The sequence below is a fragment of the Trachurus trachurus genome, assembly GCF_905171665.1.
Source record: "Trachurus trachurus genome assembly, chromosome: 4".
Lineage (NCBI taxonomy): Eukaryota > Metazoa > Chordata > Actinopteri > Carangiformes > Carangidae > Trachurus > Trachurus trachurus.
Genome location: NC_139898.1, coordinates 35,332,342 through 35,357,923, shown reverse-complemented (window position 1 = coordinate 35,357,923; position 25,582 = coordinate 35,332,342). Strand labels below are relative to the sequence as shown.

Sequence of the window (25,582 nt, the reverse complement as noted above, 5' to 3'; positions counted from 1 at the left end):
TGAGGAACTAATGAGTAGTTACTGAGGAACTAATGAGTAGTTAGTGAGGAACTAATGAGTAGTTACTGAGGAACTAATGAGTAGTTAGTGAGGAACTAATGAGTAGTTAGTGAGGAACTAATGAGTAGTTACTGAGGAACTAATGAGTAGTTAGTGAGGAACTAATGAGTAGTTAGTGAGGAACTAATGAGTAGTTAGTGAGGAACTAATGAGTAGTTACTGAGGAACTAATGACTAGTTAGTGAGGAACTAATGAGTAGTTACTGAGGAACTAATGACTAGTTAGTGAGGAACTAATGAGTAGTTACTGAGGAACTAATGAGTAGTTAGTGAGGAACGAATGAGTAGTTACTGAGGAACTAATGAGTAGTTAGTGAGGAACTAATGAGTAGTTAGTGAGGAACTAATGAGTAGTTAGTGAGGAACTAATGAGTAGTTAGTGAGGAACTAATGAGTAGTTGCTGAGGAACTAATGAGTAGTTAGTGAGGAACTAATGAGTAGTTAGTGAGGAACTAATGAGTAGTTGCTGAGGAACTAATGAGTAGTTAGTGAGGAACTAATGAGTAGTTAGTGAGGAACTAATGAGTAGTTGCTGAGGAACTAATGAGTAGTTAGTGAGGAACTAATGAGTAGTTAGTGAGGAACTAATGAGTAGTTACTGAGGAACTAATGAGTAGTTAGTGAGGAACTAATGAGTAGTTACTGAGGAACTAATGAGTAGTTAGTGAGGAACTAATGAGTAGTTACTGAGGAACTAATGAGTAGTTAGTGAGGAACTAATGAGTAGTTACTGAGGAACTAATGAGTAGTTAGTGAGGAACTAATGAGTAGTTAGTGAGGAACTAATGAGTAGTTAGTGAGGAACTAATGAGTAGTTAGTGAGGAACTAATGAGTAGTTAGTGAGGAACTAATGAGTAGTTAGTGAGGAACTAATGAGTAGTTACTGAGGAACTAATGAGTAGTTAGTGAGGAAATAATTAGGAACTAATGAGTAGTTAGTGAGGAACTAATGAGTAGTTAGTGAGGAACTAATGAGTAGTTACTGAAGAACTAATGAGTAGTTACTGAGGAACTAATGAGTAGTTACTGAGGAACTAATGAGTAGTTAGTGAGGAACTAATGAGGAACTAATGAGTAGTTAGTGAGGAACTAATTTGTAGTTAGTGAGGAACTAATGAGTAGTTAGTGAGGAACTAATGAGTAGTTAGTGAGGAACTAATGAGTAGTTAGTGAGGAACTAATGAGTAGTTACTGAGGAACTAATGAGTAGTTAGTGAGGAACTAATGAGTAGTTACTGAGGAACTAATGAGTAGTTAGTGAGGAACTAATGAGTAGTTAGTGAGGAACTAATGAGTAGTTACTGAGGAACTAATGAGTAGTTAGTGAGGAACTAATGAGTAGTTAGTGAGGAACTAATGAGTAGTTAGTGAGGAACTAATGAGTAGTTACTGAGGAACTAATGACTAGTTAGTGAGGAACTAATGAGTAGTTACTGAGGAACTAATGAGTAGTTAGTGAGGAACTAATGAGTAGTTACTGAGGAACTAATGAGTAGTTAGTGAGGAACTAATGAGTAGTTAGTGAGGAACTAATGAGTAGTTAGTGAGGAACTAATGAGTAGTTAGTGAGGAACTAATGAGTAGTTGCTGAGGAACTAATGAGTAGTTAGTGAGGAACTAATGAGTAGTTAGTGAGGAACTAATGAGTAGTTGCTGAGGAACTAATGAGTAGTTAGTGAGGAACTAATGAGTAGTTAGTGAGGAACTAATGAGTAGTTGCTGAGGAACTAATGAGTAGTTAGTGAGGAACTAATGAGTAGTTAGTGAGGAACTAATGAGTAGTTACTGAGGAACTAATGAGTAGTTAGTGAGGAACTAATGAGTAGTTACTGAGGAACTAATGAGTAGTTAGTGAGGAACTAATGAGTAGTTACTGAGGAACTAATGAGTAGTTAGTGAGGAACTAATGAGTAGTTACTGAGGAACTAATGAGTGGTTAGTGAGGAACTAATGAGTAGTTAGTGAGGAACTAATGAGTAGTTAGTGAGGAACTAATGAGTAGTTAGTGAGGAACTAATGAGTAGTTACTGAGGAACTAATGAGTAGTTAGTGAGGAACTAATGAGTAGTTAGTGAGGAACTAATGAGTAGTTGCTGAGGAACTAATGAGTAGTTAGTGAGGAACTAATGAGTAGTTAGTGAGGAACTAATGAGTAGTTACTGAGGAACTAATGAGTAGTTAGTGAGGAACTAATGAGTAGTTACTGAGGAACTAATGAGTAGTTAGTGAGGAACTAATGAGTAGTTACTGAGGAACTAATGAGTAGTTAGTGAGGAACTAATGAGTAGTTACTGAGGAACTAATGAGTGGTTAGTGAGGAACTAATGAGTAGTTAGTGAGGAACTAATGAGTAGTTAGTGAGGAACTAATGAGTAGTTAGTGAGGAACTAATGAGTAGTTAGTGAGGAACTAATGAGTAGTTAGTGAGGAACTAATGAGTAGTTACTGAAGAACTAATGAGTAGTTAGTGAGGAAATAATTAGGAACTAATGAGTAGTTAGTGAGGAACTAATGAGTAGTTAGTGAGGAACTAATGAGTAGTTACTGAAGAACTAATGAGTAGTTACTGAGGAACTAATGAGTAGTTACTGAGGAACTAATGAGTAGTTAGTGAGGAACTAATGAGGAACTAATGAGTAGTTAATGAGGAACTAATGAGTAGTTAGTGAGGAACTAATGAGTAGTTAGTGAGGAACTAATGAGGAACTAATGAGTAGTTAGTGAGGAACTAATGAGGAAATAATGAGTAGTTAGTGAGGAACTAATGAGTAGTAATTGAGGAACTAATGAGTAGTAAGTGAGGAACTAATGAGTAGTTAGTGAGGAACTAATGAGTAGTTAGTGAGGAACTAATGAGTAGTTACTGAGGAACTAATGAGGAACTAATGAGTAGTTAGTGAGGAACTAATGAGTAGTTAGTGAGGAACTAATGAGGAACTAATGAGCAGTTAATGAGGAACTAATGAGTAGTTAGTGAGGAACTAATGAGTAGTTAGTGAGGAACTAATGAGGAACTAATGAGCAGTTAATGAGGAACTAATGAGTAGTTAGTGAGGAACTAATGAGTAGTTAGTGAGGAACTAATTTGTAGTTAGTGAGGAACTAATGAGTAGTTAGTGAGGAACTAATGAGTAGTTACTGAGGAACTAATGAGTAGTTAGTGAGGAACTAATGAGTAGTTACTGAGGAACTAATGAGTAGTTAGTGAGGAACTAATGAGTAGTTACTGAGGAACTAATGAGTAGTTAGTGAGGAACTAATGAGTAGTTAGTGAGGAACTAATGAGTAGTTACTGAGGAACTAATGAGTAGTTAGTGAGGAACTAATGAGTAGTTAGTGAGGAACTAATGAGTAGTTAGTGAGGAACTAATGAGTAGTTACTGAGGAACTAATGAGTAGTTAGTGAGGAACTAATGAGTAGTTAGTGAGGAACTAATGAGTAGTTACTGAGGAACTAATGAGTAGTTAGTGAGGAACTAATGAGTAGTTAGTGAGGAACTAATGAGTAGTTAGTGAGGAACTAATGAGTAGTTGCTGAGGAACTAATGAGTAGTTAGTGAGGAACTAATGAGTAGTTAGTGAGGAACTAATGAGTAGTTGCTGAGGAACTAATGAGTAGTTAGTGAGGAACTAATGAGTAGTTAGTGAGGAACTAATGAGTAGTTGCTGAGGAACTAATGAGTAGTTAGTGAGGAACTAATGAGTAGTTAGTGAGGAACTAATGAGTAGTTACTGAGGAACTAATGAGTAGTTAGTGAGGAACTAATGAGTAGTTACTGAGGAACTAATGAGTAGTTAGTGAGGAACTAATGAGTAGTTACTGAGGAACTAATGAGTAGTTAGTGAGGAACTAATGAGTAGTTACTGTGTGGAACTAATGAGTAGTTAGTGAGGAACTAATGAGTAGTTAGTGAGGAACTAATGAGTAGTTAGTGAGGAACTAATGAGTAGTTAGTGAGGAACTAATGAGTAGTTACTGAGGAACTAATGAGTAGTTAGTGAGGAACTAATGAGTAGTTAGTGAGGAACTAATGAGTAGTTACTGAGGAACTAATGAGGAACTAATGAGTAGTTACTGAGGAACTAATGAGGAACTAATGAGTAGTTACTGAGGAACTAATGAGTAGTTAGTAATCTCGCAGTCACTTCAGACAGTCAATTCTTATTATGTGATTTATTTATTTGTAGAGACATGGTGGTGTCTGTGATGTCTATGTTGTCTGTGGTGTTTTTCTGTGGTTTGTTCATTATTAGGCAGCCTTGTTGTTTGTGCTTGTTGTGTCATGCATAAATGTGTGTTTCTCATGTGTATATGTGAGTGTGAATGTTTATGTGTATGTTGTGTGTATGCAGTGGCGGCTGGTGACTGAAAAAATTAGGGAGGACAGGAGGAACACCAGTCCACGGCCTCATTTTATTTTATAGCACTACTTCTCCCTACTTTATTATATTCAATGAAAATTAAACAGTAAAACAATGTCTTACAAGATTTCTTAAAAACAACATAATTTTATTAAATCTTACTGTTTTCAGATTAACACAGGCCTAATGAAAAAGACAGAGCCATGATCTTGGATGTGGGATGTAAAAAAAAAAAAAAAGCAGGCCAGTGTTCAACACCTGTAAATGCCACAGTGGGGATTTACACCCTCTGATTTAAAAAGGAAAAACAAAAACCATGAAAATCTGTAATTATTAATAACAAAACAAAGTGTTCCACTCAAATTACATACATATTTGGCTTTTACCTCTTAGATATAGCTATGCTTTTACCTGAGCTGATGGCGGAGAAAAAAAAAAAAAAGTCCGGTCGTGTCTTTGTTTACCCTCCAGCTGCCCAGGTCACGTAACTGAAAACTATTAACAATCTCTCTGACTGCTTCTCTCTGATATCTCCTAACAGTTTATCCAGAAATCTGCTGATATTTCCTTTCAAATCGATGCCAATATCTCTGAAAACTCCGTATTTCTTGTGCTAGGAGCAGCATAAGCAGCACGGCTGGGAGTGAAAGTTTGGCGCACATAGCAACAGTAACCAAGGGGGGTTGGAGAACTGTCATTGGACCAACCTGCTGTCAATCTTGTGTTCTGATTGCTGATTGGTACAGAAGAGCCTCCTCCGTCATGACGTCATTTTACGTGTCTTAGCCAATCACAGGTCAGGATGAAGACATCCTAAATGCATTGAGTCAATGGAAGAAGATCCCGCCCCGAGGCCAGTTAGGGAGGTAAAAATCTTGCCACCTCCGTAGAGCCCCCACCTTCCTGCTCCCTGCTCCTCACACAGCCTGCTCTGTCTCCTGAGCCTGCTGGCGGCGCAGTTGAGCCGTTTTAAGTGGATTTTCTTCCAAAAAACAAACTTTTTTTATGATAAAATACATATATAATATTTTATAAATTATACTGAGATTTGGTAATGATTTATTTCAACCAGTTACTCTTTCTTAAATAAAAAATAAATTTTCCTTTTGCCTCTCAAAAATAGAGGAGGACCAACCTCCTCTGCCTCAATGGACCAGCCTCCTCTGGTATGTCGGACCCAAGGGGGCAGTTGTGGGTCTGAGAAGTGAAGTCACTTCCTCGTTCAACAAACTGCAATCCCCTCTTCTTCCTCTGGGGGCTGGTGTCAGAAAGCAGCATTCTCCATAGACCCCCATGTTAAAATCACCCACTTTACATCCTCAATAAACATGATCAAAGCCTGGTGTCAGAACATTTTCTGGTCTCAACCGATAGTTTCTACCCCCGCACACACTCTGAGGGGGGTGAATTTTTTTTAAACTCTACCGTTTTACTGTTATTAGGTTTAAAATTCTGGCCAATTAGGGCGCGGAAACGTTGAGTGACAGGTCCGGAGACTGCTGCTTCGAGGCCAGTGGGCGGGTTCTCAGCCGGCCAACCGCCGCACCGCTCCAAATATGGCAAGTAAAATCCAACCATAGACTGTAGAGAGAACGGCCGTAGCACCGTGACGTCACCCATTGGTTTGGGGGAGTCTGTTTTGTGCCGCTACTACGGGGGTTAGAACCGCGCCATGTTGGATTCTACTTGCCATATTTGGAGCGGTGCGGCCGTTAGCCGGCCGAGAACCCGCCCACTGGCCTCGTAGCAGCGGTCGCCGGACCTGTCACTCAACGGTTCTGCGCCCTAATTGGCCAGAACTTTAAACCTAATAACAGTAAAACGGTAGAGTTTAAAAAAAATTCACCCCCCTCAGAGTGTGTGCGGGGGTAGAAACTATCGATTGAGACCAAAAAAATGAAATGTACCAGGCTGTAAATATGTTTTTTTAAGCTGTAAAATCGGCTATTTTAACATGGGGCTCAACTGGAGTTGCTCCCTTCTGGAGCCAGCCCCCAGCGACAGCCGAGGGGATTGCAGCTTTTTGAACGCGGAAGTGAGCTTCACTCCTCAGACCGACAACTGCCCCCTTGAATCCAACATGGCGCGGCTCAAACCCCCGTAGTAGCGGCACAAAACAGACTCCCCCAAACCAATGGGTGACGTCACGGTGCTACGGCCGTTCTCTCTACAGTCTATGGTCGGACCCCAGGAAGAACAGCCGGTGCTGCTGCAGGTGCTGATGGGGATCCTAATGAAGAAAAGAAAGAAGAAGTACGCCTGCAAACTCAGAAGTGGTGAAAAAGCTGAGTCATCAAACCCCTGTGGAGGGTCTGGGGGGTCTGGGGGCATTCCCCCCCCCCCCAGAAAGAAACTGTGATTTTAACCCATTAATGAAACATTCTGGTGTAGTTACTGTGAGAGGAACATGAGTTAACCCTGGAGAGGAGAGACACGGGGGGGGGGGGGGGGGGGGGGGGGCTGTAAAAATACAAGTCCTGGAAACTTCACTGCACATTTCCTGCCCCCCCCCCTCTCTCTCTCTCTGGTTTTGGCATTAGGAGTTAAGCTCGCTCGCCCCTTGTTCTCCCTATCTCTCAGTCTTACCCTCTCTCTCTCTCTCTGTTGTTGAAGCCAGACGTGTCGGGGTGACGGGGGGGGGGGGGGGGGGGCTGTGAGTGTGTGAGAGTGTGTGTGTGTGTGTGTGTGTGTGTGTGTGTGTGTGTGTGTGTGTGTGTGTGTGTGTGTGTGTGTGTGTGTGTGTGTGTGTGTGTGAAGTGTGTGTGTGTGGCAGCATTCCTCCTCCTCCTCCTCTTCGTCTGCAGAAGGTGAAGAAGACGGAGACGAAGACAGAAGCTCCAACAACTGGAGGTAGGTGACAACACACACACACACACACACACTCATCCACAGGCCTCAAACAAAGTTTAAAAAGAGGAAGAGAGTTCCTTCCTTTCTTCTTCTCGTTTGTTCATTTGGGTTCTTCCTAATTTCAAACACACTCACTTGTAAAATCACACACACTCACACACACACACACACACACACACACACACACACACACACACACACACACACACACACACACACACACACACACACACTTGTAAACACACACACACACACACACACACTTGTAAACACACACACACACACACACACACACACACACACACACACACACACACACACACACACACACACACACTCATTCATAGAAGTGTGTCCCTTCAGTTTCAGGCTGTGGATGTGATTAGAGCAGCAGGAGTTCAGTGGAAAACTTTCTCTGCACAACAACACCACACACACACACACACACACACACACACACACACACACACACACACACACACACACACACACACACACACACACGTAAACTCACTGTAAACTTTGCAAAAACGCACACATGAGCAGGTAAAAGAGAAAACAAACAGGAAATGTAACGATGGACACAATCGCATGTTACACTCATGTACAGACACTCTGGTGTTCAGACAGAAACAAAGTGACACTGAAGCAGATGAAGCTTCGTGTTTGTGTGTCTCTTGTGTGTCTGTTTGCCCGCGCTGGCCTGCACCGATGTAGTAGAAGGACTGGTAGTTGTGTTGCTGTTTGTGTAGCTGTTGTGGTAACGGCACAATGCTAACAGAGCAGCAGCAGCAGCAGCGATGCACTGCAAAAACTCTACATCTTTCGAAGAATATTTGTCTTATTTCTTGTCAAAATGTCTCATTTCTAGTCAAAACTAATCTCTTTCCACTTAAAATAAGACTCATCACCTAAAAATGAACTTGTTTTTAGATCATTTTTATTTGTTTTAAACTCATTTTCACTTGAAATAAGTAGAAAAATCTGCCAGTGAAAGCAGGTTTTTTGTGCTTGTAATAAGAAAGAAAAACTTGCTCCACTAACCCTCTTATTTCAAGTGAAAAATGCTTGAAAGAAGTAAAAAGTGTCTAAAAACAAGCTGCTTTTTAATGTGATGAGTCTAATTTTAAGTAGAATGAGATTTGTTTTGACTAGAAATTACATTTCGACTAGAAATAAGACAAATATTCTTGGTAAGATTTTGAGTTTTTGCAGTGTGGTGGTTGTTGCAGCTTTAGGACCGTGTGTAGCTGCTCTGAGGTCAGTTTCAGAGGCTGCTGCTTGTTCTCTGGATAAAACATGGAAATCTGAGGGAGAGACACCGAACACCGGGAATGTTTGGAATGAAAATCATCCACTTTACGGCTTCTTGACGTTGAGACACGGTCACCATAACGACAAGGTCTTACCAAGAATATTTGTTTTATTTCCAGTCAAAATGAATCTCATTCTACTTAAAATAAGACTCATCACATTAAAAAGCAGCTTGTTTTTGACTTTCAAGCATATATTAACTTCGAAATCATCTGATAATGGAGCAAGTTTTTCTTTCTTATTACAAACACAAAAAAACTTGCTTTCACTGGCAGATTTTTCTACTTATTTCAAGTGAAAATTAGTTTGAAACAAGTGAAAATGATCTGAAAACAAGTTAATTTTTAGGTGATGAGTCTTATTTTAAGTGGAAAGAGATTAGTTTTGACTAGAAATGAGACATTTTGACAAGAAATAAGACAAATATTCTTGGAAAGATGTAGAGTTTTTGCAGTACAGGTCCAGGTCTGGTTCTGGTTCTGGTTCTGGTTCTGGTCCAGGTCCTGGTCTAGGGTGTTCTCAGGGCTGCAGCGTTGGGTCATGTTTCATCCAGAGAGCCGGCTCCTCGGCTCTGAGCTGCAGTGTGTGTTTGTGTGTGTGTGTGTGTGTGTGTGTGTTTCCCATCCAGCAGCAGTGAGTCATTCCAGCCCGATCCGGAGCAGCAGCTGCCGGATCATTTAGCGGTTTAACGGGACGGGAAGTCCTGCCTCGGTCCGAGCCCCGGTCCCGTCCAGCCGTCCAGCATTCACTCAGCTGCACAGAGCCAAGGACGGGAACACACGGGAAGTCCAGGTGAGGCTGAAATGAATTCCTAAAGCAGAGCTGAGACGTTTCTATTCTGTAAAGAAACTGAGACTTTCTCATGTGTCTTCAGCCCTAACCCTAACGCTTTGAGCTGCATGTTGCACATCAGAGTCTGAGCCTCAGCTCAACATTTACAGTTGTTGTAGAAAACAAAGGTTCAGTTTTATTGTTTTTTTTTTCCTGATTTCAATAATTTCTTGACATTATTGACAGAGCTGTGATTGATTGACCATTGACTGGCAGAGTTTCAATAGGAGACGGTGCTGGTGAGTGATGATGATGAAGTGCAAGGAGCTTCGTCAGGCCTCAAAATTATGACGAGCAATAAACCATATGGGCAGATAAATGATGCAACGTGCCGGAAAGGGATCATCCCTATGCTCCCCGGGTCCGATGTTTCCCACTTTCCCCAAACGGGTCCTATGTTCCCCGCTGAACTCCTAAAGGACCCGGGGAACATGCAATTTTTGTACCCATACCTGGAAGTGGAGTTGTGAGTGACTTTGCAGATTTTTGCCTGTTTCTGAAAGAGAAGTTGAGTTGTGACTTTGAGTGAGAAGTGTAATTTGGTTGGGTTTAGGCAATGAAGAAAGGAGTTGGTTAAGTTGAGTAAAAAGACCAGGTATAGGCTAGACAGGCCAGATAGAGAGAGAGAGAGAGAGAGTCCATCGACCAGCAACAGCGGGGAAAATAGGACCGTTTTTCAAAAAGAGGGTCCTATGTTCCCCAGTATGTATTGCGACCGGGGAGCATAGGACCCTTTTGGGGAAAAACGGGGAACATAGGACCCTTTTTGGGGAAAAACGGGGAACATAGAACCCTTTTTGGGGAAAAACGGGTAACATAGGACCCTTTTTGGGAAAAACAGGGAACATAGGACCCTTTTTGGGAAAAACAGGGAATATAGGACCCTTTTTGGGGAAAAACAGGGAGCTTAGGACCCTTTAGGACCCTTTTTGGGGAAAAACGGGGAACATAGAACCCTTTTTGGGAAAAACAGGGAATATAGGACCCTTTTTGGGGAAAAACAGGGAGCATAGGACCCTTTAGGACCCTTTTTGGGGAAAAACAGGGAACATAGGACCCTTTTTGGGGAAAAACAGGGAATATAGGACCCTTTTTGGGAAAAACAGGGAATATAGGACCCTTTTTGGGGAAAAACGGGGAACATAGGACCCTTTTTCAAAAAGAGGGTCCTACATTCCCCGATTGGGGAACATATAGGACCTGGGAAACATAGGTACGCTCCTGCAGGAAAAGATGCTCCATACATCATGACTACTGGTTCTGTTTACTGACCCCCCCCCCCCTCCACCGTCAGGCTGGGGATGTGTGACGACTGTGGAGAGAATGAATAATGACTGAGATGTGACGGTGTATTAAGACAAAACAAAAACCAAAACAAGCTCAAAGAGAATTTAGAAATTTAAAGTTGCAAATCTGTGAGAAAAAAACAACATGTTTGAGAAAAAGATTTTAGCAGAAAAAAAAACGGGGTGCAGGGTGGAAACTGTTGTGACTTACAGCTCCTCCAAACCTGTTACAGGTCAATTTAGATTCTTATCTTCTCTATATTTATGACTTAAAACTTTATGACTTAAAACGCCATCGTACTGAAATCTCTCCTGGACGACTCGTTGGTACAAAAGGTTAAGAACTGCATGAGAAAACATCAGGACCCTTCATTTAAAAAAAGAAAAGAAAGTCATTTTGGGGGGGGAGGGGGGGGCTTCCCAGAGTGCATCTTGGCAAGAAGAAACATCCAGTTGCTGCTGACCTTGATGTGGTCACATGCAGCGACTCAGGGAGCAGATGGGGGGGGGGGGGGGGGGGGGGGGGGGCTGGAGTTTCCTCTGTACAGGAATATACTGGAGAGGTTTTAATGCGTTAGAATAATAAATGTGTTGAATGTGAGACCTTTGGCCCCCACACACCTGAACCCTCAGCGCTACGCCGGCGTCTGCAGGAAGCAGTGATGGTGTAAACCTGTGGAGTCTGAGGTCAGATCACGTAACACCTCCTCCCCCCACCTCCTTCTCCCTCCTCCCCCCACCTCCTTCCCCCTCCTCCCCCTTCCTCCTCCTGGCTGCTTCACACTGGACCGTGTCCAAATCCCTCTCTTAAGCTGTTGGCAAAATAAAAAATGAAAAACTTTCGGTAACACTTTACTGTAATAGGTGTTCATCAGATTGACATAACAGCTGTCATAACCATCAATGAATACTTCTGACAGCTGTGGTTAAGTGTCATTCGATAAGTTTTGTCACTTTTGATGCAAAGTTGACATTATTTGAGATGTTTTTGTTCTGACAACTTGACATAAAGACAATTTAAACTGTCATAGCAGACCTAATGGACAAACTTTAAAAATGATGTCAAGTTCTCATAACAAGGAACATCTCCAACAATGTCAACTTTGCATCAAAAGTGACATAACTTACCGAACGACAGCTGTCATAAGTATTCATTGATTGTTACCAAACTTTCTCCAGAGTTTTTTTCCAGAAGGTTTTTTTGTGGATTTGTTTTGGTCGTCAGCGAGTTGCTGCAGCTCCGAGCTCCGACTAACGAACCCACGCTCGTCTGGCTGGATGGGAAGTGACACGCCGGCTCCAGCTGGTGCCCCCCGCTTTGATCCTGGAAACACCCCCCTCCCCCTCCTCCTCTCCTCCCCCCTCTCCTCCCCCCCGTCCCATGCCACTTCCAGAGGGGTCACGCAGATTAACCTCTTGTTTCCTGCAGTGGGCTTTGGTTTGAAGTGAAATGGAGGGTGAAAGCGTTTTCCGGCCAGGAGTGTCGGAGCAGCAGCGGGGGAGGGGTGGGGTGGAGGGGGGCAGCCGGGCGAGCCAGCTGCATGCTGGGAATTAGCTTTTAAGGGGTTTGGAGGAATTCTGAGAGAAGTTTTGGTGCTGGCTAAAGGCAGAGGAGCTGAGTCACTGAGCAGCCGAAGAAGCTCTGGAGCTGTTTGGGACTTCTCTTCTGTTCTGTTGTGAGTATTAAAGCAGAAGTAAGGTGAATGTTTGTGTTAATCTAAGTCTTAAATAGTTGTATCTTCCGACAGCAATCACTTCTATAGAGTGTTTGGTCCGAAACACGGGTCTGTCAGTCACTCTGCTCTGCTCTGAGTCCAGGAGAAAACTTTCCTTGTATCCTACAACCTTTATCCAATGAGGAGAGAGAACGGCATAAAGGGGCGGTCCTCTCTGTGTGTGCAGCCAAGGGATGCGCCTGAATGTGGTGACGTAGGGACGAGGGCGGGGACTGATAACTCCATCTGCTGACAGGAAGTTAGACAAAACCACCAGATTGCTGACTTCTGCTTTAATGAAACAGATCAACTGAGATAGACAGATACTAATGGAACAGAACTGAGGTCAGCGGTTAGATTTACAGCCGCGGCTTTTGACTGCACCAGATTTAGATTTGCAAAGAACCTCAGAGTCAGATCTTCTTGTTGTTGGTCGTGAAGACGTTTCCTGTCTGAGGAGCTGGTGGAGCCCAAACGTTGAGCTACCGGCTGCCTGAGGTCTGAAGTGTTAATGAGACCAGTTGTAAATGTTTATGGAGCTGAGCTGTTAAAGGGTAAAGTCAGCAGAGAGCTCTCATTGGTCCTAGCCTCGTAAACCAGCCTCTCCCGGAAATGCATTATTTCATTTCTGAGGTAGAGTCTGGCCTCATCCCCTCAGAAGGCCGGGCCAATCAGCGTCGCCGCTCAGATTTCTGTGATTGACACAGCACGTTGGCCAATCAGGGACCGCCTGGTTCAAAGCCCCGTCACTACACTGCTACTGCGCGACTCTTCCCACGGCGAAGCTGTCTAGCAGTAGCAGCCTAAAAACAGCTGAAATACCGTCCATTACAGCAGTTAAACAAGAGCAAGAGTCGGCGCTTGTTGAGTTTCTTGAAGATAGATAGATAGATAGATAGATAGATAGATAGATAGATAGATAGATAGATAGATAGATAGATAGATAGATAGATAGATAGATAGACAGACAGACAGACAGACAGACAGACAGACAGACAGACAGAATAACTCACTCGCACTGCACCACCTGGGTTTTCCCATCAAAATTCGTAGGCAATCATTATAGGCAACCTGAAGTTTGCGAATGCTTGCCTTTTTTAACTTAACCCACAAAGGGGCAGTATAAAGGGGGGTACAGTAAGCTCTGAAGAGACTAATTTTAACATCATTAGAACACCAGAAAAAAGTACGTTTCAGCACATTGGCTTGTGTAAAGGGAGGAAGAAGGAAGGAAGACGAGGACGAAGTTTTCGCTGTTCTTCCAACTGGATTTGGCAAAAGTTATATATATATATGATATACCAACTTGCTGATTGGCTGAATGGGGTTGTCTGTCAACGCTACTGCTCCCGCCCAGCTCCCCCCCCCCACCCCCCCAAACGCTGACAGGGGGAATGAGGCCAGACTCTCGCTGTGAAATGAAATGAAATGTATTTCTGGGAGAGGCTGGTTTACGAGGTCCATGTAGAGCGCTGTAAAAGAGAGTAAGGACACCACCATTGACTCCCGTGGTAAGGGTTTAAGGGTTTAAGGGTTTAAGGGTTTTGCGCCCCTAGTGGCAGGATATGGGTGTTGCAAAAGCGCCCAGAAAACCCATTCACTCCAATGTATGTGTGTTGCCCACTTGCTTGTAAATTGATGAAAACGGCCGTGTTTTTGTTTTTAGGTGTCTCGGTCATATTAAATTATACTTATAATTTGTTTATTACAAAATGTAGATTGAAACATTAATGTAGACAACTGTTTTTTTTTTTGTTTTTTTTTACTCGCCTATGTGTTAATGTTTATCTGTAAAGGGTCCTCAATGATGCTATTAACGTGGGTGATCTATAAATGTCCTTAAATTATTGAAAACACCACACTTGCTCATTCACCAACAATGCAGAGATGTCAGTTCTTGGGCGCTTTTGCAAAACCCATATTCCTCCACCAGGAGGCGCTTCCATTGGACCAATGCGTGTTGTTACTCTCTTTTCCTGAGCTCTAATTGGTCCATGCAGCGTGCTGAACTCCCCTCCCCCGTCCGTCCACAGGCTGCAGAGATGAAGGCCGAGGGCGGAGCGACTGGACGACGCTGAGACACTGAGACCTTCACGCTCTCCATCAGCTGATCTTCACAGTTTCCCTCAGAACAACTTTCTTCACCTGAAGCTGAGAAACAAAGAGGCCTCCAGTGGTTGTGACATGGCTGCTGGCGGCGAGCTGCTCCTCCTCCTCTTCCTGCTGGCAGCGGCCGGCTGCAGCGGGAGTCTGGTGGTGGTGAACTCGGCCGTAGAGGTCACCAGAGGTCGCTCCGTCTTCATCACAGAGGAGAACCTGAAGGTGGACGTGGACCCGAGCGCCGACTGTAAGGTGGAGGTGGTGATGAACGAGCCGGTCACTCAGAGGGTCGGGAGGCTCAGTCCACAGGTGAGGACACGGTGTTCACCTGCACACACACACACACACACACACACCACACCACAGCCAACAACTTAAAGGACAATTCCACCAGCGGTCCGTTTCACAAAGCAGCTTTAGTGAAAACTCTGAGTCTGTTCACCCTGAACTGAGGGGAAACTCTGGGTTTTCCGTTTCAGAAAGGGAGGTAACTCAAACCAGGGAAAGAGGAGTAACTCCAGCCCGTTTTCACAAAGAGAGGTAACTGAAGCTCGGAGTCAGTTACTATGGCAACACACTCCGTGAACCTAACCTTCTGGTCGGGACCCGGAGTTTCTCCTTTTTATCTGAAGCAGCGGCTGACAGGACTGGATGTTTTATTCTCCATGAGGATTTGTTTGATCGTTCCCGTTGTTCTGCACCGTCACTTTATCTCAACATGGACACGCGTCTCTCTCGCTCTCTCTTATTTTTTTCGTAGTAGATCGATGGATTATTTCCAGGTGATTGATGACTACACACACATCCACGTCACGTTATAATGGAAACAAACTTCAACATATCAAACACACATTTGGAGTTAATAACTCTCGGGATTTCTCTTTTTCGATTAATACTCACGTATTGTCCCCCGTTTTTTTTTTTTTTTTTGGGGGGGGGGGGGGGTACGTGACTCTGCGTCAGCATTCATACGTCACTCCAGCGTGAGAAGTGGGAGGGGCTGGGCTTTTTTTTGCTGGTTGCCATGGTGAATCATGTTATCTTTGTTCCATTGATGAGGGCTTCTCATCTCCCCGTAACTCAGGGTCGAGTTACTCAGAGTTGATTGAACTGTTATCACCTGTTCTGAAAGTTTCCTGTCTCAGAGTAGATCAACTCAGAGTTCAGGATTAGACTCAGAGTTTGTTGAAGCTGCTTTGTGAAATAGACCTCTGCTGCATGGACACGGTGTTGACTGACAGACAGAGCTGCTACAGCTCCTAGTTCCTACACTAGAGCTTCCTGTCCCTGGGTTTGGTCTGCAGGTGTTCGACTGCAGCTTCCTGGACGACGAGGTCCGATACGTCCACAACGGCAGCCCCCTGCTGGACGAGGACACGGTGATGCTCCGAGTCTACAGGTCGGTCAGCAGCAGCCATATGTAAAACTGGGTCTACTTTACTTAATTAGCATAGATATAATCAGATGTCAGCTTGAACTTCAGAGTTCAGAACTGACAAACTGATGTTGGCAGACGGATTTAGCAGAAATACAAACAGGCTGAACCTTTATACACCACATAAAGAGGTGTTTACTAGATAGATAGATAGATAGATAGATAGATAGATAGATAGATAGATAGATAGATAGATAGATAGATAGATAGATAGATAGATAGATAGATTCCAATGGGAATTCAGTTTCATGGCACGTTGGGCCCAAAAATACGCAAAAACCACGTTAAGTAGCTGATTCAACCACTTTTTTCCATTTTTTATGGAGACAACTGCGACGCCTTCATCACCTCCCACTGTCAAATATTTTTTATACTATCAAATTAAAACTATCATATCTCCAGTTTTACTCGGTCTATCAATGTCAAACTAAAACTGAGAGAGAGTTTTACATCTGAACTTTGAGTGGAGTTGACAGCAGCAGTTCAGGTGACCTTTAGTTACGGCGCCTTGAACAGGTCAGATGGTCCTAAACCCCGGAGGGTTAACGACCAACAACCCTGATGGTTGTTTAAGAATCACTGCAAACACTAAATTTAGATTAGATAACTTTATATTATGTATTATGTTCTCTATTAATCTAGTGACGATTCACCTAATTTATCAGCTTTTTATTGGAGAAACGTTGTTCAACTGGTCATTGATGGGAATCAGAACTCCTTTATTGTCATGGTCCATAGAGGGACAATAAAGGTCTAAAGTCTAAAGTCTGATGGTAATGGTTCCAGTGGAGAAACTGGACCCGTTCCCCTTACAGTGTTACACTAACGTGCCGTGTTGCTTCCATGTGGAGGTTCTCGTCCTCGGAGACGCTGGTGGAGACCGTGGTTCTGCTGGTTCGGGTGCTGGACTCTGAGTCCGGCGTGATGGAGCTGGGCAGCGCTCCTCTGGTGGTGCAGCAGTTCTACGGTTTGTCCAACGCCATCGACGGCTCGGTGCTCAGCATCAGGACCGGCATCAGGGCCGACGCCGAGCTGCTCTGCACCGTCAGACTCATGACCTCGGACACCGACGTCCCCGCGCTGGGCCAGCTGGTGAAGGAGGACGACTCCGCCCAGAGGAAGAGTAGGTCTACATCCCTGGTCCCAGATCAGATTCAGATTCAGATTCAAAGTGTATTGCCATGTCAACAAGTAGAAACAAGTTGATAGGAATGTGTCTTGGTTTTTGCTCTCACAGAGAAACAATACAATACAATACTCCCACCACATACACCACAATAAATAGTACACACAATACCGTACAATACAATATACAAGGAGGACAGGATAGTACCCAGCAGCGTCACACACAGCAGAAGTGTCAGTGCGAGGAAAAGTGTGAAGTGCTTAGTGCAGATTCAAGTGTATACTGGCTTGGAGGTAGGTACTGTCTCTAAAGCGAGATGTTCTGCAGGTAACTGTTAAAAAAAAAAGGTTTCATTTGAAATCATTTACCTGTAGCATGAAATGATTATTGTTTTTCTTCTTCATTTTAAACAAACTTTATTCACAATACAACACATTTTTCTTTAGTAAAGGTATAAACACTCACAAATGTGAGTTAACTTGATCAGGATTAAAGATTTGATTGGATTGACAATCCTAATTAACCCTCCTGCTGTCCTCCTGGTCAAGGAAGGAAGGACGAAAGGAAGGAAGGAAGAGAGGAAGGAAGGAAGGACAAAGGGAAAGAACGAAGGAAGGAAGGATAAAGGGATAGAAGGAAGGACGAAGGGAAAGAAAAAAGGAAGGAAGGACAAAGGGAACGATGGGAGGAAAGAAGGAAGGAAAAAAGGAAGGAAAGATAGATGGAGGGAGGGAACAGATTGGGTCAAAAAAGAAGGAAGAAGTAAGGACGAAGGGAAGGAAGGGAGGGGGGCAAAAAGGATTGTGGAAGGAAGGGAAAAGGGAAGGAAAGAAAGATGGAGGGAGGGAGGGAACAGACCAGGTCAACTGGATCAAAAGAAGAAAGAAGGGGAAGGAAGGAAGGAAGGAAGGAAGGAAGGAAGGAAGGAAGGAAGGAAGGAAGGAAGGAAGGAAGGAAGGAAGGAAGGAAGGAAGGATTGTGGAAAGAAAGAAGAGAGAAAAGAAGGAAAGAAGGACGGATGGAGGAAGTGAACAGACAACAGGAGGGTTAAAACAAAGCAGAGTAAATGCTTCACGTGTGTGGTCAAACTGCAGGTTGTCTCTGTCTCTGTCCTCAGGCAGAGAGACGGCAGCGCTCTGTCCCGGAAACAAACCCTGTCCTCACCACACCCAGCAGGTTCGATTCCTCAAGACCAGCTGCCAGGACTTCCTGAGCTCGGGTCTGAAGTACCAGCACCTCAGCCCCCCGTCGCCGGAGATCGACTACATCCCGCTGAGGGTGGAGCTGAGAGACCAGGCCACCAGGGCGCTGCTGGAGGTACAGGCCCGAAACTACGTCAGTGACGGCTGGTACCAATGGGCTAGTGGGGCTAGGCCCTCCCTGCATTACACAACAAAACATGAGAAAATATATTCTCTAAATAACATACAAAAGATTGTTATAAGTCTTAGTGAAATCCGAAGTGGCAACAATATCAAATAGTTTCAAGAAAAACACAGGATATCTCTAAATGGGCTAATTTTAATCAGCCCGAGCTCACCCAGTCTGCTCTATGGATGTATTATGGTCTGCTCTCATTCATTTTCCGGGGTCATTCATGTTCCCTCAGCCCTCCCACATTTCTAACTTTTGTTGTCACTGAAAATTAGGCCCTATGTTCCAACAGCCCTTTGGTCCCACCATTGGTTGGGTTTAGGAAATGAAGAAAGGAGTTGGTTAAGTTTAGTAAAAAGACCCGGTAGAGGCTTGTTGGCCCCAGCCTGGTCTCTATCATCAACACCTCACTGCAATCAGGTTGTGTTCCCTCCTCCTTCAAACAAGCTGTCGTCAACCCACTTCTCAAAAAACCCAATCTCAATTCTGTGACAAACTGTAAACTGTTTTCTTGTCTGTAACAACATCTATTGCACGTCTGTCCGTCCTGGGTGAGGGATCCCTCCTCTGTTGCTCACCCTGAGGTTTCTCCTGTTTTTCCCTGTTAAAAGGGTTTCCATGGAGTTTTTCCTCAGTCGATGTGAGGGTCTAAGGACAGAGGATGTTGTTATGATGCCATGTAAAGCCCTTTGAGACAAACTGTTTGTAAAAACGGGCTATACAAATAAAATTGCCTTGCCTTGCCTTGCCTAGACCCATCACTGCCTAAAAACTACAGGCCCATCTCCAAATTGCCATTCATCTCCAAAATTCTTGAAAAAGCTGTTGCCAACCAACTCTCCTCCTTCCTGGCCAATCATGACATCCTAGATAAATTTCAATCCGGTTTCCGTCAGAAGCACTCCACTGAGACAGCCCTCCTCAGAGTCTCCAACGACATCATGATGGCATCTGATGCTGGGGAATGCTCCATTTTGGTATTGCTGGATCTGAGCTCAGCCTTTGACACCGTGGACCACCATATCATGTTAGACAGGCTTAAAGACTGGGTAGGTGTCTCCGGGAACGCCCTGAAATGGTTTGTCTCATACCTATCTGAGAGAAGCTTTACTGTTGCTGCCGGCCCTCACACATCTGTTCCCGCAGCATTACACTGTGGCCTGCCCCAAGGCTCTGTGTTGGCTCCAATCCTTTGGGCTCTCTACCTACTCCCCTTAGGCCCTCTAATCAATAGTTTCAAATGTATTTCCTATCATTGCTACGCGGACGATATCCAGCTATACTTATCTTTTAAACCAGATAACTTAGAAAAAATAAATGTTCTCTTAGAATGCCTAGCTGCTATTAAGAACTGGATGGCAGGCAACTCCCTCCAGCTAAACCCAGATAAAACTGAGGTTCTCATTGTTGCTGCTGACCCCATCGTAGCCAAGGTGACGGCCCACATGGGGGCCTTAAGCTGCAACATCCGCTCCAGCCTGAGAAACCTCGGCGTTTTATTTGATCAAAACATGCTCCTAGACAAACACATCAAAACCCTATCCCGCACCTGCTTCTTCCACCTCAGAAATATTGCAAAACTCAGAACCATGGTATCACACTCAGAACTTGAACTGGCCGTCCACGCTTTCATCTCATCAAGACTAGATTACTGTAACTCACTGTTTACCTGCCTCAATAAATCATCTCTGGACCGTCTACAACTAATACAGAACGCTGCCGCCAGGTTACTAACTCGCTCACAGAAGTCTTGCCATATCACACCTATCCTCCGCGCCCTACATTGGCTCCCCATAGCTTTCAGACTCCAATTTAAAATTCTGGTAACCACTTTCAATGCCCTGCATGGGTCTGCCCCGGCCTACATCTCCGACCTCCTCCAGCCCTACTCCACCAGTCGGCCCCTAAGGTCCTCTGACCAGGGGCTCCTCGCCCTTCCCTGGACCAACCTCAAAACAAAAGGGGGCCAAGCCTTTCGTTCGGTGGCCCCCAGACTCTGGAACGCTCTTCCCCCACACTTAAGAGCCTCTGCGTCGATTGAAGCCTTCAAGGCGCAGTTAAAAACGTACCTGTTTCGACAGGCTTTTGAACTGCATGGCACTTAATTACTGTTGTTGCTTTATTCTTTGCTGCTCTTCATCTATGTATATACTGCATTGTCTTATTATGTTTCATGAAGGACTCTGCTGCTCTTGTTGTGTTGTTTTATTATGTTTTGTGAAGCACTTTGTGACTTTGTGCTGCGAAAAGTGCTATATAAATAAAGAATTATTATTAAACAGGCCAGATAGATAGAGGCCAGATAGGTAGAGAGAGTCCAGTGGGAACATAGGGCTGAGGGAACATAGGTCTGTGGGAACATAGGCACGCTCCCCATTTTCCCACTGTGGATGATTGACAGGCGTCATGACAACGCCCCCTTGGTTTAGCTACTTGTCATTGGGGCTAATTTCATTTAGCCCAACAGCGCTGTTTTCAGACCAATGACAGGAACTGGAGGAAAAGTTGTGTTGTTGTGGGAGGGAGAAGATAGAAAACAGAGACGCTAGGCGCTAGCATCACAGGTAGCATTAGCCTACTTTGCTGCGCTAGGCGCTAGCATCACAGGTAGCATTAGCCTAGCTTACTGCTCTAAACTGTCTTTGCTAACATGAACGAAAGTTTCTAAACTCACAGGGAGCACCAGAAAGGCCGTCGAGCTATAAACATATCGTCTTTTTTAAAAAAAATTATTGGTTGAGCATTACCGTCGTGTGTGTGACTCTGTGCGTGCGTGTGTGCGTGCGTGTGAGTGAGTGTGTGAGATAACCAGGTGAAGTTTGTTTGTTTCTTTTGGACTAGACCCCTCTACTTAATGCAGTAGGCTACGTAGGTCTAGTTAGTTGCTCTACTTTTGTGCCAGTCAGATGGGATGTAACTTTTAGCTACTACTGTGTTAACCATTTAATGGGTAGACTATAATTTATTTATTAGCCCACCCAACTAATTTCACAACCAGCCGCCACTGAGCAACGTCCAGGAGAAGTGAAACGATCGATTCTCCAAAGAGAAAGAGTCGGATGTTTGTGTAGTTTTCAGTGAAGAAAGTTAAACAGCAGGTTTTCCAGGCGAGAAGAGTCTGAGCTTTGTTGGCAGTCAGAAGGTGACATCCCACTTCCATCTTCTTTTCTCAGCTCGGTGGAGGAGGAAGGATGTGCAGCAGAAGGTTCTGCAGCGGGTTTGAGGAGGCTTCAAAACTCCTAAATGTTAAAACCATCTTTGTTTTCCGCTTGTTAGCGCGGGAACGTGTCTCTTTCTTACAGAGACCTGTCATTTCTCACACATCTGATTATATATTCAGCTGTCGACACCACAGGAACAGCAGAACCAGAGGAAGTATGTGTTGATTCCTATGTGCTATATGTTGTGTTACAATGCAAAGACAAAGACAAGTGAGAGCTGCTCTGCCCTACAAAGGGAAAGTGCAGTATCTGCATTTTTTTTTTTTTACCAATCAAAAGTGTGGCATATTCTCTTCGATATTGGTTCTGCTAAAATTTTCAGAGTAATTGGGCTTTTTATTTTGCTGTCCATCCAATAAAGCACTGTGAAACCAAGGCAAAGTGCAGTATCTGTAGCTAATACCAAGGCAAAGTGCAGTTTCTGCCATAAAACGGTCAAAATTGGTCAGAAAGACAAACTATAAAACACATTTAATTCAGTCCACCTTTATCTAATCAGTTATAGACTTGGTAGTTATTCATCATTTGAGGCTTAAACCTGACAATGAAAAACACAAAAAGCAGTTTTTCTCAGTTTGGCATTTTTACAGATAGCCTACTGCACTTTGCCTTTGATTAGATTAGATTAGATTAGATTAGATTAGATTGGCTTTATTGTCATTGAAAAAAGAAAAGAATTCAACGAAATTCACGTTGCTTCTCCACTGTGATACCACACAACACACACAAGACAGAATAAATACAAAACATAAAACCTATAAAAACATACATGAGATATAAGTATAAAAGCATATGGAAACATTAGTCCACTAAAAAAAGATATTGCATATTGCCCACTGGGGATTGCACATCCCCTTGTTGCCTATCTGTTCTTTAGGCTGCTATTCAGCTCTTTAATGGCACAAGAATAAAAACTGTTCTGGAGTCTCGATGTGCGACTCTTCAGGCATCTGTAGCGCTTTCCAGACGGCAAAAGTGTGAAGTGGTGGTTTCCTGGATGTGATGAGTCTTTTATTATGTTGTTTGCCCGTTTTAAGGCAAGGCAAGGCATCTTTATTTATACAGCGCATTTCATACCAAGGCAACTCAATGTGCTTTACATAAAGACAAAACATTAAAAAAAGAAGACAGAATAAAAACAAACAAAACACTAAAAACAGAGTTAAAAGCAAGAGCAAATAAAAGTAAAATAAAAGAAAATAGATAAAGTTTTAAGTTCTTAAAAGAGCTCAGCTATAAGCATGTGAAAAGAGAAATGTTTTTAACCTGGATTTAAAGGTGCTGACAGTTGGGGCTGATCTCAGGTCTGCTGGTAGTTTGTTCCAGTTGTGTGCAGCACATAGGCGTCATTTACGCTGGGGACGCTGGGGACATGTCCCCACCACTTTTTGTAAAGAACAATTTTGTCCCCACCACAAAATTAACTTAACATTATCCTAATGAAGAATGGCGAAAAAACGTTGATAAACTATGACAAATATAGGCAGCCGAAACAATGTGCACGGCGCAGAGCTTCTGCTGGAGCCAACTCGCAACAATGTAGCTTCGATTAAAGAGTCCTCAGCCCGGAGCGGCGCGCTGCGCGCGTCCTCGCAGGCGCTTGGCTGGTCACACAGGGAGCAGCTTCTCTCTCTCCGCGCCGGTAAAACACCGACTCCACTCGTCTCGTCTGTAGCCTACTCAGTTTTCCACACACACAGGTCTGTCTCTAGCTCTGGATGGATGTGTGTGTGTGTCTCGTGTGCAGACGCAACTGACAAATAGACGGACAAGCAACAACTTCATTACCGGCGGTAATTATCATTTTATTTTGAAAATTGACCGGATTCTCTCGCCTTTTCTGTGCCCAACTTCCTGCCTGGTACGATCCGTCTATCCAGCTTGACAACGGCGCTCACGGCTCGCGTGACAAATAGAACAGACACCGAACTGAAACGCTGCAGCGCGCGAGCCTCCACGCGGGGTCGATTGTACTGGATGAGACAGCACCTGATATGCTTAATGTTTGGGTGTTAAGTCACTGTTAACGAAATCAACATCTAATCTGTCCCTTCAAAATAAAGTTAGTGACGTGTCTGTTTGGAGCAGCTGCTGACAGTGACAGTTCCTCGTCACTAAACCTGAGCGACCATCCGATTCTCCCTCCCTCACGTCGTGACGACGGGACAAGTCTTTTGGACATAGGCTATATTGTAGCCTATATTCTGTGTTTTTCCTCTATAACCGTCTCGTTTCAGTTTTTGCCGGTTGGCAATCATCTGGTCAGCTGTTTCTCTGTTTCTCACTCACTCTCGATGCGTGCATGTTATAAAAAAAATAAAAAGGAAAAAACACAGATGCGCAAATTGAAATAGGCCTACTGTAGTGTAGTCTAACAATTCAATGACCACAGCTGATCACCAGCTTGTCATGCTCCACCTGTCACTTATCTAAACACTATGGGCTTCTTCTTCTTTTTCTTTTTTTTTTGCTGCGGTCCGGCGGAGAATTAAAAAAAAAATGCTGGTGAGTCCAGCCGCATCGGGTCCAGGGTCCAGGAGGTTTAAACACTGGTCGGACCTGGTCGGGTCTTTGCTCATGTATTTGCTCAAACTTGGAGCCAGACCCGGTCCACAAGGAGACCAGAGTCTGGTTGAGAACGGTAGTCTATGACGGTCTGGGAAACGGTGTCAGGTGCGGTGCTGCGTCGGGGGTGGGGTAGTTTGTCCCCACCACTTCTCAAAGTAAACTGACGCCCTTGGTGCAGCATAACAGCTAAATGCTGCTTCACCATGTCTGGTCTGAACTCTGAGCTCCACTATCTGACCTGAGTCAGTAGATCTCAGAGCTCTACTGGGTTTATATCCTACTAACATGTCTTTCATATATTCTGGACCTAAACCATTCAGTGATTTGTAAACCAGTAGCAGAAGTTTAAAATCTATTCTGTAGCTGACTGGGAGCCAATGTAAGGTCTTAAGAACCGGGGTGATGTGATCTGATCTCTTTGTTCTGGTTAAAACTGGAGCTGCAGCGTTCTGAATGAGCTGCAGCTGTTTGACCAGTCAGAAGACCGTTACAGTAGTCTAGTCTACTGGAGATAAAAGCATGAACCAGCTTCTCCTGATCAGTTTGGGACATAAAACCCTTAATTCTCGATATGTTCTTAAGTTGATAAAAGGCTGATTTGGTGACTGATTTGATATGGCTGTTGAAGGTCAGATCTGAGTCTATCATCACGCCAAGGTTTCGGACTTGGTCTTTAGTTTCTAAAGGCAACGGGACCTGTAGATGTCTTTGAGGGCGGTGGGGAGTTGCGTGTTGCTGATGGACTTTGTAGAGCAGAGCTGACTCCTCTGTCTCCTCTTTGCTGGAAACCTCACATTAAACATATCAAATCTAAACTGTCTCGCAGCATTTCAGTTTTGGTAAAAGCAAAGCATGTCCTAGATCATAAATCACTCTATATTCTGTACAATTCACTGATTCTTCCTTATTTACGTAGAGTACTGTACAGAGACATGGGGAAACACATACAAAACTGCACTTCAGCCACTTTTCATACTGCAAAAAAGAGCAATGAGAATTATTCACAGGGTTGATTATGGGGCACACACCAATGACTTATTTTGGAAATCTAAAACTCTAAAATTGTTTGATTTGGTGGAGCATAAAACAGCCCAAGTATTATATAAAGCAAGGAACTATCTGCTACCAAGAAACATTCAGAGAATGTTTCACAAAAGAGAGCAAAGTTATGATTTAAGAGAGAAATCAAATCTAAAGGTTGGTAGAGCTCGCACAACAAAGAAACGTTTCTGTATCACCATTTGTGGAGTAAAACTGTGGAATAATATGAGTAACTGAAATCAAAAACATTTAGAGTGTAATCATGTTTAAAAAGAGACATAAAGAAATGATTCTCCA

The 25,582-nt window shown here is 43.7% G+C and overlaps 1 protein-coding gene across 1 annotated transcript in view; it reads left to right on the top strand.

Annotated features, from left to right (window-relative positions):
• The first annotated feature begins 7,247 nt into the window (after window positions 1-7,247).
• Window positions 7,248-25,582, top strand: part of frem1b (Fras1 related extracellular matrix 1b) — an 87,889-nt gene continuing 69,554 nt past the window's right edge. Inside the window, exons 1-6 of the mRNA XM_083969586.1 lie at window positions 7,248-7,274; window positions 9,220-9,380; window positions 14,454-14,829; window positions 15,825-15,919; window positions 16,807-17,078; window positions 18,199-18,398. Coding sequence (XP_083825712.1) covers window positions 14,605-14,829; window positions 15,825-15,919; window positions 16,807-17,078; window positions 18,199-18,398 — 792 coding nt within the window. The 5' untranslated portion in view covers window positions 7,248-7,274; window positions 9,220-9,380; window positions 14,454-14,604. The remainder of the gene's footprint in view (window positions 7,275-9,219; window positions 9,381-14,453; window positions 14,830-15,824; window positions 15,920-16,806; window positions 17,079-18,198; window positions 18,399-25,582) is intronic.